This window comes from Carya illinoinensis, chromosome 14 (assembly GCF_018687715.1).
Source record: "Carya illinoinensis cultivar Pawnee chromosome 14, C.illinoinensisPawnee_v1, whole genome shotgun sequence".
Classification (NCBI taxonomy): domain Eukaryota; kingdom Viridiplantae; phylum Streptophyta; class Magnoliopsida; order Fagales; family Juglandaceae; genus Carya; species Carya illinoinensis.
In genome coordinates, this window is record NC_056765.1 from 26,676,240 (window position 1) to 26,696,057 (window position 19,818).

General features: G+C 34.6%; 2 protein-coding genes and 1 non-coding gene across 6 annotated transcripts; all 3 read right to left on the minus strand.

The window, feature by feature from the left end:
* Nucleotides 1-1,290: 1,290 nt before the first annotated feature.
* Nucleotides 1,291-7,026, minus strand: LOC122293898. 4 transcript variants are annotated; one of them, XR_006237388.1, is made up of 5 exons: nt 6,138-7,024; nt 5,961-6,046; nt 4,924-5,032; nt 2,332-2,393; nt 1,291-2,148 (listed from the first exon to the last, which is right to left on the minus strand). XR_006237388.1 is itself a non-coding variant. In XM_043102347.1 (4 exons), exons 1-4 carry the CDS (start codon nt 6,297-6,299, stop codon nt 1,756-1,758), a joined length of 429 nt encoding a protein of 142 aa, XP_042958281.1. In that variant the 5' UTR covers nt 6,300-7,026; the 3' UTR covers nt 1,291-1,755. The 4 variants fall into 4 exon arrangements, 2 of the variants coding, with proteins under 2 accessions (XP_042958281.1, XP_042958282.1); XR_006237387.1 differs by having other exon boundaries at nt 1,291-2,393; nt 6,138-7,023; XM_043102347.1 differs by lacking the exon at nt 4,924-5,032 and having other exon boundaries at nt 1,291-1,874; nt 6,138-7,026.
* TRNAS-GCU lies at nt 6,963-7,044 on the minus strand. Its single transcript has one exon. It is a non-coding gene; the product is annotated as a tRNA-Ser (tRNA).
* Nucleotides 7,045-10,049: 3,005 nt separating this feature from the next.
* On the minus strand, nt 10,050-14,111 carry LOC122294754 (UDP-D-apiose/UDP-D-xylose synthase 2-like). Its single transcript, XM_043103687.1, has 9 exons — nt 13,666-14,111; nt 13,448-13,540; nt 13,172-13,279; nt 11,559-11,673; nt 11,328-11,461; nt 11,115-11,216; nt 10,939-11,031; nt 10,686-10,821; nt 10,050-10,591 (listed from the first exon to the last, which is right to left on the minus strand). Exons 1-9 carry the CDS (start codon nt 13,936-13,938, stop codon nt 10,479-10,481), a joined length of 1,167 nt encoding a protein of 388 aa, XP_042959621.1. The 5' UTR covers nt 13,939-14,111; the 3' UTR covers nt 10,050-10,478.
* Between the last annotated feature and the right edge of the window lie 5,707 nt (nt 14,112-19,818).

Below are 19,818 nucleotides of genomic sequence, written 5' to 3' on the forward strand. Positions count from 1 at the left end.
GCTGACATTGCTATCAGCTATTTCCTTACTAGGTAACCCTGCACTACGTATTATTATAAAAGATAATGCCTAGTGAATTATCGTTTTTTAAATGATTAAAAGTTATTTTAAAAAAAATAATTAATTAATTTATAAAAAATAATAATTAATTTTTTAATAATAAATATTACTATTTTTTAAAATAATTATATTATATTTATACATTTTATAACTATTCGTAGCATTATTTTTTTTTTATGCTTAATAACCTTTAAAAGAATTCCAAAGTCCAAACCTTTTGTCTGTTTTGAAGAAATGTTGTCTTTTCATGAGTAGCTAACCTGTCTTCCATGCACGGTTATTGTCTTTATAACCATGATACTTGTATGGAAAACAATTCAAAAGCATAATTCCTCCTTGAAGAAACATGCATGCATGGTTGGAATAGGGCTCGTCCTGAGAACCCAAAATGTAATGTTCCATTAACTCCCGTGACGTTGCGTGAAAGAAATAAAGTAGATCGAGATAAATGAGCTAGTATTGGAAGAGCATTAGTATTGGACTGACCAATATTTAAAATTTGATATTTTGACTTATAAATCATAATATTTAAAAATGTGAAACTATGAACTACAGTAGATTCTCATTTATCATCAAATTTAAAGACTTACTGTTTATTCATTAACCGGTTATTTTATCGAACTTTAATACCGAACGGTTTTTTATTTTATTTTTCATTCTCTCTCTCCTCTTCCACCTTTCCTGCATCTTTTTTTTTTTCCTCTTGATCTCTCTCTCTCGTTTCTGCAATGCAACAATCCGATTTGGTGTGATAAGACAATTCGGCTATTACAATCTACTCATTTTTTAAGTAGGCAATTTGAAAAAGCTTTTACTTTAATTTCTATACAATATCACAACATTTTCTCCAAATTTTTGTCTCATCTAACTGTTTTTTTTTATATTAGCTGATACTGTATACTTCCAAAAGAATTTTCACTTCTATATATTTGAAACATGAGATTCCATTGGTACAATCATATTAAAACCAAAATAGGTTTAAAAAATAGTTTAATTACATATAATCATTTTTACGTATTCTTTTCGTATTATACTGATGTAATCAGTCAAAGTTATTATTTTATCTAAAAAAATGATATAGTCAATCATATTAATGGTAGCTAAGATGACTACTAAAAAGAACAGAGAAAGAAAGGAACTTGATCTATCACCCTCTTTTAATATGCTTCTTGTGTATAGTTCCTATGTACTCTATTGTTTCATTTGTATTAATTTTACCTATGAAAAATATTAACATGCAAAACCAGACTAAAATAATTTTTTTTATAAGATATGAACAAGGAAACTTCTAAGCTCATCAAAAGAGCGCTACCCATAGTCAAAGCTCTGATTATTCCTTTCAAGACAAATGCACCGCATGAGGGCTTAAAGGAATCATTCTCCCTGTAGCCGCAAAATGTAGGTTGCCCGGAAAGCCTTTCCAATGGGCAAAAAGATCCGCAACCCTCGAGGCATCACTCATGCAAGTCCGCTCTTACTATAAAGATCACATTTCATCGCCCCTTGAGTTGTCCATGGTCAAGAACTTCCCAAGAAATGTTGTCCGACCCAAAAAGGCAACTTTGGAAGGCACCTTACTCCATATGCACTTTCAAGGAAAATGAATCTGACTCAGATAAGTCAAACCCTTATACAATGATCAAACAATGAACTTCTTATTCCCAGTGTGCATCCATAACATCCTATACCAAGCTTCTAGTCAGGACTAATGCCCAAACTTGAAGAACCCGCCCATAATTTGATAGTTCTAAAGCATTTTATGCAATCTAGATGAGCCCAATCTATAAACTGTAAGCCATTGCAATAGGTGGAACCTGGAAAGGAGAGCATGCTATAAGTGATTTGAGGAAATAAAAGCAATTTATTATCCTCCCAAAAATGGGGGTCGCACTTAAAAATCATGGCCATTCATTTTTTAAAAAGTTGAGGCGGTAAGAACTGGAGGCATGCCCATGTTAGATACGCTAGTAAGAATAATCCCGAGAACCAATATTCTGCATATCTGGATTCAATATATTCTGTGAAGAAATTACTCCAAAGATACAACTTCTGAAGATGAGACGAGGGTTGTGTCTATGTTCTCTTCAGCTAGCAATGACAAAGAAGTTAATTCAGAGGAAGAGCAAAAGGCAAAAGGAAAAACCATGATTTTCATTCTCAGGAGAAACAGAGAGCCATTCACAGGAGCACATAGACTACCGAAAAAAGTTGTCAGGTACTTGACCATGCTAGTACAACCCCATAGTCACGAGGAAAAAGGAAAAGACGTACCCCAAAAAACAGCACGTTTCACAAAAGGCACAGGTATATGCTTTTCTGATTTCTTTATACTCCTGATAAAAAAAAATTAAGGTGGCAAATTAAGTGAAGTGATCCATGCAACTGAGGTATTCTTAAAATGGTGGTAAAGGGCAGTGAAGATAGCAGCTTACACGTATTCATTGTAATAGCATGAATTGATATAAAAATAAAATATTGTGGACTACTTAAACCAGGTACCTTAATGGAACGTATAATGGAAAAATTACCGGCGGAGCACGTGTCATGTTGCCAGACAAACTGTATGAATGAGACTTTTATCTTGAATTTTTTTTTTTTTGATAAGTAAAAATATTTTCTATATCAAAAGGAGTAAAGAGCATTGGCAATAGTTTATGCATCTTTATATTTATCTTTATATTTGAATAATATCCCTCTAAATTAGTCTATATTAGATTATGTATATTCAAAATTTTGAAAAATTATAAATAGTATTTATTCAAGTTTGAAGAATCACAATTCACTCTTCAAACATTATTTTACTATTTTTTTTTCTCTGCTACTCATTAAAATCAATTTTGTGCAATTTGTATTAATATGATTTTGATATATTAAATTTATATTAAGTTGATGATACAAAGTGTTTTTTTAATATATATTAATATTTATTGATAAAAGTAGTCATTTTGATATATAAAATTGGTAATATTTAGATATATGGAATTTGTATTTTTGAGCATATTGTGTTAATTGTAAAAATAAAAAAAATAAAAAAATAAAAAATTTTTTATTGTTATTTGGTTTAAAAATATATAATCCAATGTGTGGATTTTTCTTTATATGCAAAATCAATTTTCAAAAGTTATGATTTTAAAGATGCATATAAAGAAACCAATGCTAGTGCTCACCAAGTAAACGTATACAAGAAAACATCTAGCCCATAATAAAGCGCCCCTAATGACCCATTATCTTGGAAAATTATGTCAACAAAGGAAGCTAGCTCTATGAACTTAGCTTTTGTAATTTTTTTATTTTTTTTTTAAAATACTTCTTCTCTAATTTCTATTTCTACCATAGATTATTATAGTTTGAAAGTATAAAGAAAATACAAGATACCAGAAGTATTTGACTAGGGCCGCCATACATCCCCAAATATGAACAACTCACGTCCTTCAGTTTGTATGTGTATATTGTCTTCCATTGTCCTTTTCTTTTTATTTTTATTTTTCAGTATAACCCCCATGACAAATAAATAAAAGTCAAAACGGAAAGTAAAAAAATTTGAAACTAGTTTTTGTTTATATAATCTAAAAGAATTAGATGTTAATGCTCTCGAGCCAAATTAAGTTGGAGATTATTTGTAACACCTACTCCCCATAGGATAGAGATGTTACTAACATACATAGCATAATGACCAGTAAAGATATTCATATCCTGAAATACCTCATTTATTGAAAATATTTACTAAATTAAAAATAACTTTTTTTGAAACATGAAATTGAAAACATAAAGTAAAAAAACATAAACTAACCCTATGTGTGACTTTTTATCGGAAAACTATAAAAAAAAAACTAAATCCTTGCACTATATCTACTCCTAGTCCTCCAGCTTTACGTTCTCATAATCATTATCTCTTAACGCTGCTTTCAAAATCTTACGTCGTAACTCGTGACGGGAGTGGCTTGCCACAAATAGGCTGTGAGAAGCAGACCCACCATCATGGTGGGTCTGGGTGCTAGCCACGGCGACACAAGCTAAGGGAGTGGGTGCCAACGGGCACAAGGTTGGCTAGCAATTTCTGGCACCGTCAATGGTGCTCCAACGTCCTTGTGGTGGGTGGTGGTGGCTGGGCAAAACGAAGGGGCTATACGAGTAAATTTCTCTCTTGAGTCAACTTGATTTTCTTGTGTTCAATACTGAGGGTCCCATGGGATTTTATAGACGAGAAGGGAGCATACGTGAGTCTTCAGGAGATTGTATAAAATTTGGAGTTGAGAGTTTGTTTCCAATTAGGGGACTACTCAACTGGGAACTAGAGGATGACTATACTTTAGGAACCTATTCCTACGGGGAATACCAACATTGAGAGGATAATGGCTTTACGGTGGGAACGAATTCTAATTCAGAACTATAACTAATTCTACCCAGTATAGTTAAGGTGACTCTACTTAAATTAATAATAATAATAATAATAATAATAGTAGTAGTAGTAGTAGTAAATTCACACTTTTGGGGTCATCATATTTCTTTTTTTGGCGTGTGAGAGTGTGTGGGCGGGCGTGAGAGAGAGAGAGAGAGAGAGAGAGAGCCTTGTCAATTTAGGCTGTAATTTGAAATAGTAACTTTTTTTTTTTTTTTGATAAGTTAATTTGAAATAGTAACTTAAAACATTAGAAGGGAGAAGAAAAGGCCCAATCAAAGAAAGCTCAGTCTTATGTTACAGAACTCTTTTTTTTTTTTTTTTTTTTTTTTTTTCACGAGTATTCTTATGTCACAGAACTTTAGACTATACTGTAGTAGCTTTCTATTTAGTAATCATATCTCTCCTATGAACTCCACACTTTCGCTCACCAACTCTGCCCAACTCTGCCTGGGATGGGGTACCTGTAAGTTCTTTTTCAGCCACACTACCACCATTCCTTCCTTTTAAGAAATTCTCCAGCTGTCAATCATCCAAATCTTTTGCACCACACCTTTCATCTAAGATACAAAACTAAAGAAAGAAAAACTCAGATAGTTGCACTTTATATCTAAACGTCCACCGATCTAGTATAGAAATTTTCTAGCACTAGGCAACAAGGAGCATATGGCAAAGTACAAAAGTAAGTATACATAACATGCAAGTCCAGAATGATAACCGCAGAACTTAGATGGATCCTGCAAAATGAAAACTTCACAATGCCAGTACGCAACACAACCTGCTAGGAAAGAGCAGCACAAGCATGTTGTATGTGTCCAAATAAACTTCTCAATGGGGATGGCTACCCAAAATGACTATAAGGTGCCAACAAACCAACCAAAGCAACGTCCACAACCATACCAGCTAAAAGATCCGCAGTATACAAATGTTGCACAACAGGAATCTATTACTATCTACATGCCACCAAAATAACCATAAGATTTTCTATTAAATTAGAATAAGAAACTTGGTAACAACTCTGAGGACCCTATGATATGCTCTGATCAAACTGAAGCAGACACTGACAAACCAATTAACCACTGGTATGCACACGCCACGAAAAGGGAACCAGACCAACTGACTGGATAATGTTTTAATGTGGATTAATCCAAGTAATGATTATCGAGTTCTACTGGCTCTTTTTTTTAAACAAAAAAAAAAGGCTACTCAAAACAAGCCCTGTAATATGGACTCGTTCAAGCTGAAGTCAACACTAAAGTAACCAGTTAACCACGTATGCACATGCCCAAAAATAGAATGAGACCGCCACAGTTGGAAAAGTTGAGTGGGGATTGCTCTTAGGCTAATCCCCAAAGCACCAACTGAATGGTTAATGTTATAATGCGGACTACAGCAAAGATAATATAGCAAGCAGTAATGATTATTTAGTTCAACTGACTTGTGCAATTGATTCAAAAAAAACAAACACAAAAAAGCGCCTAAAGCAAACCTCTGTGCCAACCTTAAAAAAGAAGGATCAGCCAGCATTCGGTTACGAAGCATCAGAGAGCAATACTTCACCAAAAAGCCCAGTGGCCAGCCCGACCCCTGGAAAATGAAAGACAAAAAGATTGAACAAAAACCAAATATTAGATATTGAGCTTTAAATAGGAAAAATGAAAAAAACACTACATTATACATTTTTTGTTTTCTGCATTCGGTCTGCCAATTTTCTCGGCAACCAAACAGAGCCTTGATCAAAATCCCAGACTCTTTGTTTCATTTGCAGATGCACATGCACCTGCAAATCCAGGTACCGCTGAAGAAGCAGTTGCCAAATCCCCTGCGGTCTTGGCGGCATCCAACATATCAGGAGGAAGCTCAGCCCCTCGAGCCTCAATATAGGCCCGAATTCCTTCTCCTTCTCTCTATCACCACCGCCCACCTCTTTCCCATCACCACCATTTCCAAAAAAATCTCCCCCAAAACTACCACCGCCTCTACCATCCCATCTCCTGCGCCGCCATCAATATCTTCCGCGTAACAACTCTTCAAAACTCTGAACTCCTCTTTCAAATCACCATTCCGCCTATCTCCAGAACCGGAGACATAAATTTAACGGACTCCGACCCTACGCATCGGAGACTAAACCCGTGGCTCTTGACCGGCGAATGACGTTGTCGTCTATACAAAGCGACCAACTTTGGCGGATGATTCACGGACTCCAAAAAAGGATTTTCCGCAAGCATCCGAAAAGCCGAGACCGGAGGGCGAGGTCGTGTCCAAATTGCGGCGTTGGAGTGGAGGTGGTGGTGTCGTTGCACAAGGTGAAAACATGCGAGAGGTTGAAGCTCGGAGAACATAGCAGCATGTCTTTGGGAGCCGCGCACAATGAGTTGCGAAAAGAACGCCGCGTTTAGTCAAGGTTTTTTGCAGCAGCGGCAAGAGTTGAACGGGCCGAGATCAAACTTCCTTCCAATTCGTTAAAAAAGAGAGAAAAGTATTTTCAGAAAAAACTATTGCTCGTCGCCTGAGAGATTCGAACTCTCGCGGGGAAACCCCATGTACTTAGCAGGCACACGCCTTAACCACTCGGCCAAAGCGACGGCATTTGTTGTACCTCATTCCTTAAATTTAAATTACCAAGGTCTAGATATTTACAGAAATTAATATATATATTTTACTTGTAACCTATGGACCCACGTTAAGTCCAAATTTCAGATGAAATGAGATAAAAGTTAGAAATTAAAATTATTTATTATATTTTACTTGTAACCTATGAACTCACGTTAAGTCCAAATTTAAGATGAAATGAGATAAAAGTTAGAAGTTAAAATTATTTATTATATTTTGAGTAAAAATTTAAAAAATTGTAATAATGAGATATGATGAGATAATTTCATCTCATCTTGATAACCAAACTTGGCCTCAATATTTCATCACAATGCGGTGCTACCTATCAACCATTAAATCTATCTTTATAGTTCGAAATAACAAATTCAAAGGTTAATTAATAATATTGAATTAATATAATGAGATAAGAATAAGGTATATAATATTTCCTTTATAAATATATATATATTTTTTAATTCAACATATATTTTGCTATTTTCACATTTAGACTACCATTCTCAGTTTTCACAACCTACTAATGCTTCATTTGATCTTGTTCCGTCTTCTCTTAAGAAATCTCACCAACAGCAACAAAGGAAAGGAAGTTGTCTCTCTTTGTTCTGTCTTTAGTCAGGGTGGTGCTTTTAACATTTTGTAGGTAATGCACTCTATCACTTAGGAGAACAACCAAAAAAAATTGGTGGTTCTTGTTTGACCTGAAACCCATGCTCTCTCAAGGCCTGAAATTAAGGGAGTGTAGGTATAATCCAAAGTCATAAAAAGGTTATTCCTTTTTTAAAAACAATTCATAATTGGATTGTACAAGCAGAAATTTATTAAATATTTTGCTAAAGTAACTATTTCAAAATTAGATCCCAGAATGCCAAATTTTCTTATTCTCTCTATTTATACAAAATGTACAAGGTACCTTGGATTTTAAAATGGAGCTACGAGAGAAATTGTGACCTATTGATTCGTTACTACTTTGTCAAATGGTGGGATAGATATCCTCATACATAAGATATTATTGATCACATTATTAGAGATTTTTTCGAGACTATTCCAGATCTCAAAAATATTAAAAAATTCCCCATTATTGTTCATCAATCAACATTGCTTGGATACCCACTTATCCAAACAACCACTACTATTGAGACCACTAAACAGAGGCAAAAAACTGTTACTTCCTCTTTTGCAATTATTAAATCTGATAAATCCTCAAAATCTAAAAAAAAAAAAAAAGAATGTTCTTGAAGAGTTTAATAAAATGATTTGATTTATTTGTTAAAGAAGTCTCTTGAAAATGATAATTCTGATAAATCTGATAATAAGTAGGAAGCATCATCCGAAGCTTCAGTTGCTGATTGGGTCTAGATTGATTACCAAAAACCAAACAATCTCATCTCATCTCATTTTATCATTACAACTTTTTCAAATTCTCATATAAAATATAATAAACAATTCAACTTTTTCCAATCTCAATATAAAACTAATATTAAAAATTTATATTATAACAATATTTTATTTATTAATATTCAAAACATCTCATCTCATCTCATCTAAACTGTGTAGTCAAATGGGACCTCAAACTTGATTAAGCTTCAAACTTTCCATTCATTATAACCTCTCTCCCTCTTTTTTTTTTTTTAGTTAGACCTTAGTTGTTATTTGACATGTTACAATGCTTTGGGTATTTAAATATCATCTTGATCCCCCATGCATTCGTCCCCGTTCCAGCTAATTGGATTGAAAAGTTTATTTGACATGTTATTTGATTAAGCTTCTAACTTTCCAATCATTATGACCTCTCTCTCTCTCTCTCTCTCTCTCTCTCTCTCTCTCTCTCTCTCTCTCTCTCTCTCTCTCTCACACAGTTAGACCTTAGTTGTTATTTGACATGTTTAAATGCTTTGGGTATTTAAATATCATCTTGACCCCCCATTTGATTCAAGAGGACTATCCATTTGATTCAATTTCAAGTTTTTAGGGATATTTTAAAATATATTTAGGTTTTTGGCTTTGTTTCACTCAGTGGCATTTTTTGTTTTGTTTTTGGCCTTGAAAGAATGTTTGGTTGTTGAACTAAACTAAACTGACTCACTATTTTTTCAATTTCTCATAAAAAAATTAAATTCATCTCAACCTACTTCATATATTTCAACCTAAAAAGTTAAATTATCTTAATGTAACTGACAAAATACTACTATTCATAACTCAACTCAACTCTTCCCAACATTCAAATGTAGCCTAAATACCTCTAAATGCAGCTACAAAAAACATTAATAAAAATAATTATATCTCTACTATGTGATGAACATAATAACATTTGTTTAAATCGTTGTTGTGACATGGATAGTGATAAACCATTCCTTGTTTAAATTGTTGCTTTGCTTTTGATAGTGATAGACTACAACCATTTCCATCATTTTAGAATAAATATTAAAGTAACGTTGCATACAGTCCTAGGGTTTGCAATTGTGAGGCCACGTCCTATAAAATTATAATCGAGATCTTGTCTACTTGATTTGATGAAATTGATTGATTGTTACCATTCCCATATTCTATTGTTTGGCAAAATCAATTTCGCAGACAAGGAAACATTTTCTGTGCAGGCTTTTACCAATTTATGATCAAAAGCTAGCTAACTAAACATTACTCAATATGTATGGTCAAGGTGATTTCCAGACCACTACCCATTTAAACTCAATAGTCCCAAAGAAAAGAAAAACAGATTCTCACGAACCAGCTGCAAATTTGCAGCCTTCAGTTCATCTTATAATGATTATAATTGATAAAACTGGGCTATTCACGACCAACCTATCTTCACCACTCATGCACGTCAACAAGAATATGCAACCGAGGGTAATTTCACTTCAATTAATAAGCACACCAAACATGGTTATACGGCTACTACTGAGATTAATTTTGGTCAAACGATTTTCCCTTTCTTGAAGCAACTATAAAAGACTCCCTCAACAATCAAAGTGTAGAACCCAAAGGCAACCAAAATAAGTAATTGCATGAAATTAATACAAAATAAATTAAGAAACATGAGCTGGAGATCGTCAAACAGAATAATACAACACACTGGGAGTGACGAGTTATAGGAACGATAAGCATACCCACAGCTCTCCAGCTTTCCTTTAATAACGCCCGACATCTATAGCCAAACTTTACTGACCAATTACAGTGGTATAACAAGAATTTATAACAGAATCTAAGTTCTTCTCGAAATATCCAAAACACATTCCTGAGCTACTTCAGCTATTGACTACTGACACTGGAAAGACAAAAAAATGTAGCGCATATGTGAATCAACCATTAACATATATTATAAGATGGACTTACAAAAGATTGGTAACACCTGCTAATCGGCAGCAACATAAGCAAGATCCACTTCTTAAGTGCCACCACACACCATTTTGATTTAGTTGGCAGCTGGTTTTGCAATGGCCTGCTTAACAGCCTCAGCATACGTCCTATGTTGATAGGTGAGTGTTGATTCAAGCAAGTCCCACAGAGAAGTCTTTGGGTTCCAACCTAACAATCAATCCATAACTTCCGTCACAATGCTCCTAAATCTCAAGGAATTTTACAAACATAAAAAATAAAAAGGAACAGAAAATAATCATACCAAGTTGCCTATTGATTATGGTCATGTCGGGAATTCTCTTATCACTATCATCATATCCCACCCCATAAAATTCTTGGGAGCTCACATCCACAGTAGGTACTTCCAGAGAAGGTTCCCCACTAACCTTCGAATAGACCTGTACATTGCATGAACATCAACTTTTAAAAATATCGCCCAAGAAAAGCATAAAAATTCATCAATGCAAATTCATTAGACCATGATTTGTATATATGCATAAAAAACAACCGTTCACCTGAATCATCATTTCAGCAAGTTGCCTAACTGTAACTTCGTTGTTAGGGTTTCCCACATTAAAAATATGGCCATTGGCTCTAGCTGGATTTTCCTGAAAGAAAAAAGGATTACACCACTCAGCTACCTCTTTTGCATGCCAAACATAAATTTTAAAATAAAGTATATTGAACTTACAATCATCAGCAAAACAGCTTCAATTGCATCCTTTATGTAAACAAAAGTTCTCTGGGATTGGCCACCGTCAACAAGCTTGAGTGGCTCATGGCGCAGGAGATTCTGTAACAGGAAGGACGTGCTCACAACAAAATAAAAAGGAGGGAGGGAGAGAGAGAGAGGTGTTGGGGAGGGGGGGGGGGGGGTGCAAAATACAACAGAAATTTATCATACATTACTAAAGCATGCCAAAACCCTTGGAACGCCCTCACTTGGACCATCAATGCCGGGTATGAAATCCATTCTGGGTCCAATCCAGTTAAAGGGTCTCACAATTGAGAACTCCATACCATTCTCTGCACCCTCAGCTGTAATAAATAAGAAAAAAAAAAAAAAAAAGAGTCAGAAATGCACATTACATGTACCAATTGAAAAGCAGCCAGGTCAATGGAAAAGATAGCTTACCATAAATTAGCCTCTCAATCAATTGTTTTGCACATGCATAGGACCATCTTTGTTTCTCAATAGAACCAAAAATGCAAGGGGAGGCATCTTCTTTAAGAACATAATATTCAGGATCCTACAGCAGATAGGAGAAAATGACTTGGCTAATTGCAGGCAAGCTAAATAAGAAACAAAAATGACTTACCCAAACAAATTTAATACATTCTCATCAATCTCGTAAATGCATTAATTTTTTTTTCTGAAAAAAAAGGTGAAGCAAAAGGGGATTATTCGTTCAAGATATGTGTGTAGGTACTTATTTTGAAATGTTTAGTCTGGGCCCAACCAAAACTGCCAGTGTATCTATGAAGCAGTTGCAACTTGCAACAGATTCAAGTAATGCTAGACTGATGGTGCTCTTTCCAAAGTCCCTTTTAATGGAAGATACAAAAAAAAAACCAAGTAATAGTTGCTCTGCTTTGTTCCACACCCCACCCCTTTCTTTTCCTACTCTACAACCCATAAAATCAAAAGATGGCCTTTATTCAAATTTTTAAGAACATAATATTCAGGATCCTACAGCAGATAGGAGAAAATGACTTGGCTAATTGCAGACAAGCTAAATAAGAAACAAAAATGACTTACCCAAACAAATTGAATACATTCTCATCAATCTCTTAAATGCATTAATTTTTTTTTTCTGAAAAAAAAGGTGAAGCAAAAGGGGATTATTCGTTCAAGATATGTGTGTAGGTACTTATTTTGAAATGTTTAGTCTGGGCCCAACCAAAACTGCCAGTGTATCTATGAAGCAGTTGCAACTTGCAACAGATTCAAGTAATGCTAGACTGATGGTGCTCTTTCCAAAGTCCCTTTTAATGGAAGATACAAAAAAAAACCAAGTAATAGTTGCTCTGCTTTGTTCCACACCCCACCCCTTTCTTTTCCTACTCTACAACCCATAAAATCAAAAGATGGCCTTTATTCAAATTTTTAGCAAACAACTCTCAACGATAAAAAGACAACAAAAGCAACACCAGAGAAAATGTAAAATCACTCTGAACAACTGCGTTGATCAATACACATTCAAAACGAACCATATAAACCCACAAAAGTCAGAGGCACTAGGACCACGGTGAAATATTCAACAGAAAATGAATTGAAATTCATCATGTAAAGAAGATGGCTAGGTAAAAGAGGTCTGTAGAAATTCCATGGTTTCTATACCAATAGCATAGTCCCTGCTTTTGTACAAACAATATTCATTACAGCATAGATTTAATGGATAGCAAGACATGCAAGGACAAAGACCTTCAACCACCACCGCTGCAGCAAAACTCTACAGAGTCATAGGCAGCCATTTTAATTGCTAATATCAATATTATTGTCCACAATGTTGTTAAACGACGACTCCTCCACAGATTTTTTGAAATCTTGATAAACATTGGAATATAGACATCCAAATGTGACGCCACCGATATAACCAATGCTAACGACAATATAAACAAGAAATGGATCCCACAAAAGTTTGCAAGAAAATTACAGATCTGTATTTTATCCTCGAAATGCCACCAAGCAATTAAGTTTAAAAGAAAACTCAGAGCAATAAATAAATAAAGAAAACGAAGGCTTACCTGACGAAGAGGGCTATCTTTAGGAAGAAAGCTCCCAATCGTTTTCCCATACACCTCACAAGTAGAGAAGTGAATGAGACGTTTGCCATTCTCCGAGCAGTACTTGACCTAGTCAAATCACATACATCGCCTTCAATCAAATTCCACCACAATAACGACCAAAAATCCCAAAAAGGAATACGACACCAATGATAATCAGTTCCAATTGAATCGGGAAAAGAAGGAAGAGAACCCCGCAGGGAACACAAGCGTTCCGATATCTCAATTGACGCTTACCACGGGGAGCGCATCGATGAAATTGCTGTAAATCGTGTCGAGCGGGCGCGTGTTGTAGTCTGCCGGAGTGCAAATGGCCGCCAGATTAATTGTCTGCAACAATGGGAACAAAAATTTCAAGAAAATAAAAGTCAGGAAAGACGAAACGAAACAATATCAAAATAAATGGGATCGGATTCTAGAGAGAGTGTATGAAGGGAGAGAACGGAATGGAGGACCAGATCTGCCATCTTGATGAGGCCTTCGAGGCGGGAGTCGTGCTTGATGTTGAGGCGGTGGAACTGGATGCGATCGGACCATGGATGGGAGCCGGCGGGCTCGAGGAGGTGCTTGATCTTGTCGTTGTAGACGTCGACGGCCAGCACGGTGTGCGGAGTCTCGGCCATCAGCTTCTCGCAAAGGTGGGAGCCAATGAAGCCTCCAGCACCGATCATGCATATCGTCATCGCCTTTATCGGATTTCCGTCCAGATCTACCCTCGCCGAAGCCATTTCCGAGATCAGTCACAGTCACTCTCTGAGCAGCAGTCCGCTAGTGGAGCCTTAACGTGCGCCGGGGGGTGAAATCAACGTGAGGGGGATAACTATAACTGGGAATTTTGTGGTTCAGGGAGGGAACCGCAAACTGCAGAAAACGGGGTCTGCGAAGTGAGTATTCTATTCCCGTTTCATTTATTTATTTTTAAAAGGAAAGGTGGAGGAAAAGCGAGGGAGGAGATCTTTCCGCGAGTGTATGTGACCCCTCTCAGCTTAGCCACTCTCGTTTGTTGCTCCGTTTTCGATACGCGCCATACAGGGTGGCCACGTGGTGTTATGATCATTATTTAATTATTATAGCTCCTTAACTTATTATTGTCATTTTTTATGACAAAATATAAAATAGTGTTTATATATTTAATTGGTAGATAAATAAAATCACTCCTTTCTTTTTTTTATTATTATAATTTTATATAAAATATAATAAATAATTTAATTTTTTTTAATTTCAATTCAATATTTTCAAATCTTAAAATAATAATAATATTAAAAAATAATATTTTATTTAACTTTCATATAAAATTATCTTATCTTATCTCAAAATTCAAACTAGCCCTTACAGTCCCGTTTGAATTGAAAAATGATATCAACTCATCTCATCTCATCATTATAATTTTTTTAATTTTATATAAAATATAACAAATAATTAAAATATTTTAAATATCAAAATAATAATATGATTAAAAAATAAAATTTAAATAATATTTTATTTAATTTTTATATCAACTCATTTCATTTTGACTTATTATCTAAATTATACCTGAATTATTTATAATTTTTTTTTTATAAAACTGAATCTTGTAAATTAAATAATGTCATATTAATTATATAGATGATGCCTTTTCTACACCCGTTTGTAAATATAATGAATCAAATTTAAATAACAGTATTCTTCAATTTGGTCATAGTATTTAGAATTGAAAGCAATATTGCTTTAAAATTTAAAATAGAGAGCATTGTTAATTTGGTCATCTAATCATATTCGTGAGAAGCAAACTTAACCCATGCGACGTTTGTACGTAACTTTGTTTTACAAAAATAATTAAATTAGTTGCAATAATTTATGAATGATTGCGTTTCTTTATTAGATGACATCAGCGAGTGAGGAGGGGTAATATTTTAATTTGTAGGACCATCGTGTGATGCGAGCTCGCTTCGCACCAATGAGCTGTATACCTTCGTGCTCACGTGGTTCATATTTTTATGGTGCTTTTAGTATAAGTTTGGAGAATAAGATTGAGATGATTTGAAGATGAGATTAAAATTTTATAAATAGTAATAAAGTAGTTTGAATTGATGTTTTATGATATTTTGTTAAATGAGAGTAGGGGTGTACAAATAAGCTAGTCTTTCGGCTCGACCGATTTAATAGACCCGATCCGACTTGAAATGTCTGAACCGTTTCAATATTTTTCGAAAAGCATAAATGGCAGTACTTGTATTCGATTTAATCAGGAATTACCCGATACCTATTTCTCAAATGAATCCTTTATTTTCTGCACTTTCCATCTTTGATTTAATCGGTAAAATGAATCTCAAATGAAACTGAGCCGATCTTTGACCTCATCATGGCCGTGAAGTAATCGAGGAAGGTCAGCTCGAGGTCAACCTCAGGCATGTACAGCACACCTCTGTTGTGCCGCATGAAGACGTAGTCGTGGTTGAGCACGAAGAGGAATCTGGCAGTGGCAGCGTGGCCATTTATGGCTCTTATGGTGGGCATAGGGAGTGAGAGAAGTGCGGAGACAACCGGTCTGAAGGACTCAACCGTGTGGTGGAGCTGCTCGGGGCACCGGAGGAGGATCTGGCGGCTTGGGCCCAGGATAGGTAGAACCCATTGGAGAAGAACTTGCCGTGGGTGGTGGTGATCAGAGCGGTGGTGATCAGAGCGGAGCTGCGAATGGCTTGGGATTTGAGTTGGGAGAGAACCGAGATGAGGGAGTCGATGACTGTTGGGCTGAAGCGGTGCTCGCCATCACTGGTGAGTGTTAGGAAGAAGAGATCGCCGCGTTAACCATATGTTAGCCTACTCTTCTTCTTCTTCTATTTCTGAGTTTTTTCCAGTTAATCGGTTAACTTTCGAAAGTTTTCGGTTCGGTTAATCGGTTAATCTCATTGGTTCATAAGTCCCTTTTATCGGAATATTGTGTTTTCGGGTCGGGTCGGAACATTGCCTTTTTGGGTCGGGCCAGGTTGGATGAACAGGCCTAAATGAGAGAAAAAAAATTTTGAATTAAAATATTATAAAATTAAAATATTTTTTAAATATAAACTTTTAATATTATTTTTGTTTTCAATTTAGAAAAATAAAATTATTTTTATTTTTGTTTAAAAGTTTGAAAAAATTGTAATTATTAGTATGAAAACATTTATATTTGAGTAAAGTTTGAGAAGGAGATAAGATGAGATAAAATGAAATGAGAATTTTGGGATGAAAACTTTTTTCCTAACAAGCCTGCACAAATCTTAGGAGTTGCCACTTGGCCTGCAACCTGATCCACTAAAAACAGAATTGGGGCCGACCCAACCCAACAACCATTCAAAACGAAACTGACCTGCACCATTCGGGTTGGGTCAAAAACTTTCAGAACTGAATGTTGTATTTCACATCTTCTTCTTCTTGTGCTGCGAGATCAATACAATATCATGAGATCCATGATCCAAAACTTTCTTAATCGAAGCTTTATACCCACCCATCCACAAACCAAGCACTCCCAATTTTGCAAGCAGACTCCAAAGAACAAAGCCTGCGTAAAAGGCTGTCCTCTTTCTCTCTCAAGATTCAACCCATTATTTCTCCGATACCATCGTAGACCTTTTTGGTTTTGTAAACCAAACTTCCCAATTCACCTAGAATTTGCAGTGTGAGACTTGAAGAACCCCACCATTGGGTCTTATGGGTTCTCCTCCTTTCCAACATTTTCTCATAAACCAAGCAATATGAAGGGAATAAAACTTATCAATAGACAACAATTGCATTCCCACCACACACTCAATGAGAGAGAATATAATAAAAATAAAATGTAAAACCAATTTAACCTTTTAAAAAGCAAGTCACTGTAATTTAGGGAGCTCCTCCAGCAAATGAGCTTTCGTTCGTCAAACCTCCACATTTATAGCAACGGTAATAGCCCTGTTCTTCAGTTCTTCTAGGTGACAGCCGCCTCGGATTTCTTAAAAATAGAAATTAAACTTAAACAGTTGGTGACCCACCAAAAGTAGCAAAGTCGGTTCTAAATTCAAAATTTTATTCATTAAAAATAAAAACATCGATGCCTTAACTAGTAATTTTATTAGAAATAACACAAAAACAAAACTTCAAAATTCAAACTTTCCTCTTCTTCACCTTAATGTTTGCTACAATTTTCTTAAAATCTGAACAGAGATTATAAAAGGGGAAAAAAAGAAAAAGAAAAGCAAACACAAAAACCAGCAAGCACCGAATACATAAAATACAAAGTCCAACTTCCATATTTTTTTTGTTCTTTGGCCTTTCTTTCAATTTTCTTAGTAACCAAACAGAGCATGGACACTTCCAAAAGAAAATAGAAAGGCAACAATTTTCCACCCACACATACACAGAAAATAGAAAAATGAAGGGTGAAGAGTGAGAGGAGGCAGAAGTGGGTGGAGTTGCAAACAAGAGAAGCACTTTGGGTTTGGAATTGGGGCCATATGAATCATGCTGAAACAAAAGCTCGCCATGTGGATTGTAGACGATGAAGCCATCGCGGGGGAAGATTTGGACCCAAGGTGGAGCAACAATAGAGGGGAGTAGCAACGAAAGGTTGACGACGAACGACAACAACTACGGGAGAGGAGGAATGGAGTGGGTGAAAGTTTGAGGAGAAGAGACTGGAGAGATAATGGGGTGTTCTTAGTGATCGGTTTTGACCGATAATGTAGTGTTTAAACCCGTCTTGGAGTTTGGCCAGATGAAACCAACTTTGTTCAGGTGGACCATGTCAGGTATTACAAACGGATCGGGCCCAAGGCCCTTTATGCATAGCCCTACTTGCTATGGTGACCGCAAAAATTTTATAAAAATAAATTTATAAATTTATATGATATGTTATATGTATTTTATAATAAAAATAATTTTATAATCTAAATTATTACAATTAAGTTATAAAAAGAATTATCCGTAAAATATTTCTCTTTAATTTTTGAGACAACATTTTCCTTTTCCATACGTTTTTAACGGGTGATTAGTCAAGACACCGCATTTTTGAATTGCGACCAATTGATTGAGGGGCACATGCACACATGCTTTGTTACCATGCTTCCACAAAACACTGTTGTCTGCTCAGCATCTTTTATATGAGTAATGTTAGATATATTTATAAATTGTATAAATGTTATTCGTTTCTTCTAAAAAAGAGAGGTATATTATTAAAAAAATTAATTTTTTTTAATATAGGAGCTATATTTACTCACTTTTTACAAAAAGAAAAAATACACGACGCTTTTGCATTTTGCGAATACAAATATCGTTTTCTTTTAGATATAATTCTCTAGATATAACAATCTGAAATCGACATGAGTAGCGTTTTGCAAAGAAGTACGGTGCGATAACATAGCACGACAATCTTGGAAGAAATAGGCTGAACAAGGGGACTTCGACACTTCTCCTGTTTGGCAATCTAGATTTAGAGGTTGTTATAATTGAGAAATATTATTAATTTATTTCATTTCATCTCATAATTACAATTTTTTTAAATTTTTACACAAAATATAATAAATAATTCAATTTTTTTAAATCTCAATTCAACTTTTTTAAATTTCAAAACAATAATAACAATAAAAAATAATATTCTAGCAATAGTATTATTTATTGAATTTTGTGAAAGAAATAGAGATTTTGAATTAAAAGTTTGTGTAAAATATGTTTTATATTGGGCTTATAAAAATGGATGGTAAAGTTGAAAATTATTTAAATGTAATTTTTATCAGATGCTTTTGTTTTGATTAATACAGTATATGTCTTGATTTTTGTGTTTTAGTAATGTTAGGAAAAATATAAATGATTAAATCTACATATTTCTATTAGTTTAACCTTTCAAAACAAGTGATGATTTTACATTATGTCAGAATAGAGATTCTCAGTTCTAACCTTAACTCTACATTTTATTTCATTTATTTAAATTATTGTCTAGATGACTAACATAAGAGGATGGTAAATTAAGTTGGTCTAATAAATTAATAATTATAAACCGAATGTACAATATAAAATTTGAATAACATACGAAGTACCAGTAAATATAAAGAGAAATGGTAATAGAGAAGCAAACTCATTATTTTAATGCGGTTTATCTCCACTGTCTACATCCTCGCCTCAACTTATCCTTTGAGAAGTATCAAATTCACTATTCAACCTCATTTAGGTAGAAATAGAAACCTATTACACATTTAAACAGTACTGCTACAGAGAATTTGTGTAAAACATTCTCTATAGTTGCAATCACCTTACACATATTGATTCAATTATTCTCTATGTAGAACATATTCTACATGTACAAGATTATACATATTCTTTTAATAATACAAGAGCTAATAGTGGATAGATTATCAGAAGACACAACAAAATGAGTGAAATAAAAACAATACAACGTAAACTATATCTCTCTCAAAATGAACATGGGTTAAGACTCAATGTTTAAAGAATGAAGATTGAAAACTTTGAATAAATATTATAAAACTTGCAATTGATGTGTGTACACTCTTATTGTGAATTTGAATATCTCAATTTAGCTATTTATAGGTATATGAGATTTTATTTTTAAATTTTTAAAAATTCACATGTCAAAAAGGAGCACCACTCACTTTTCAAAATTT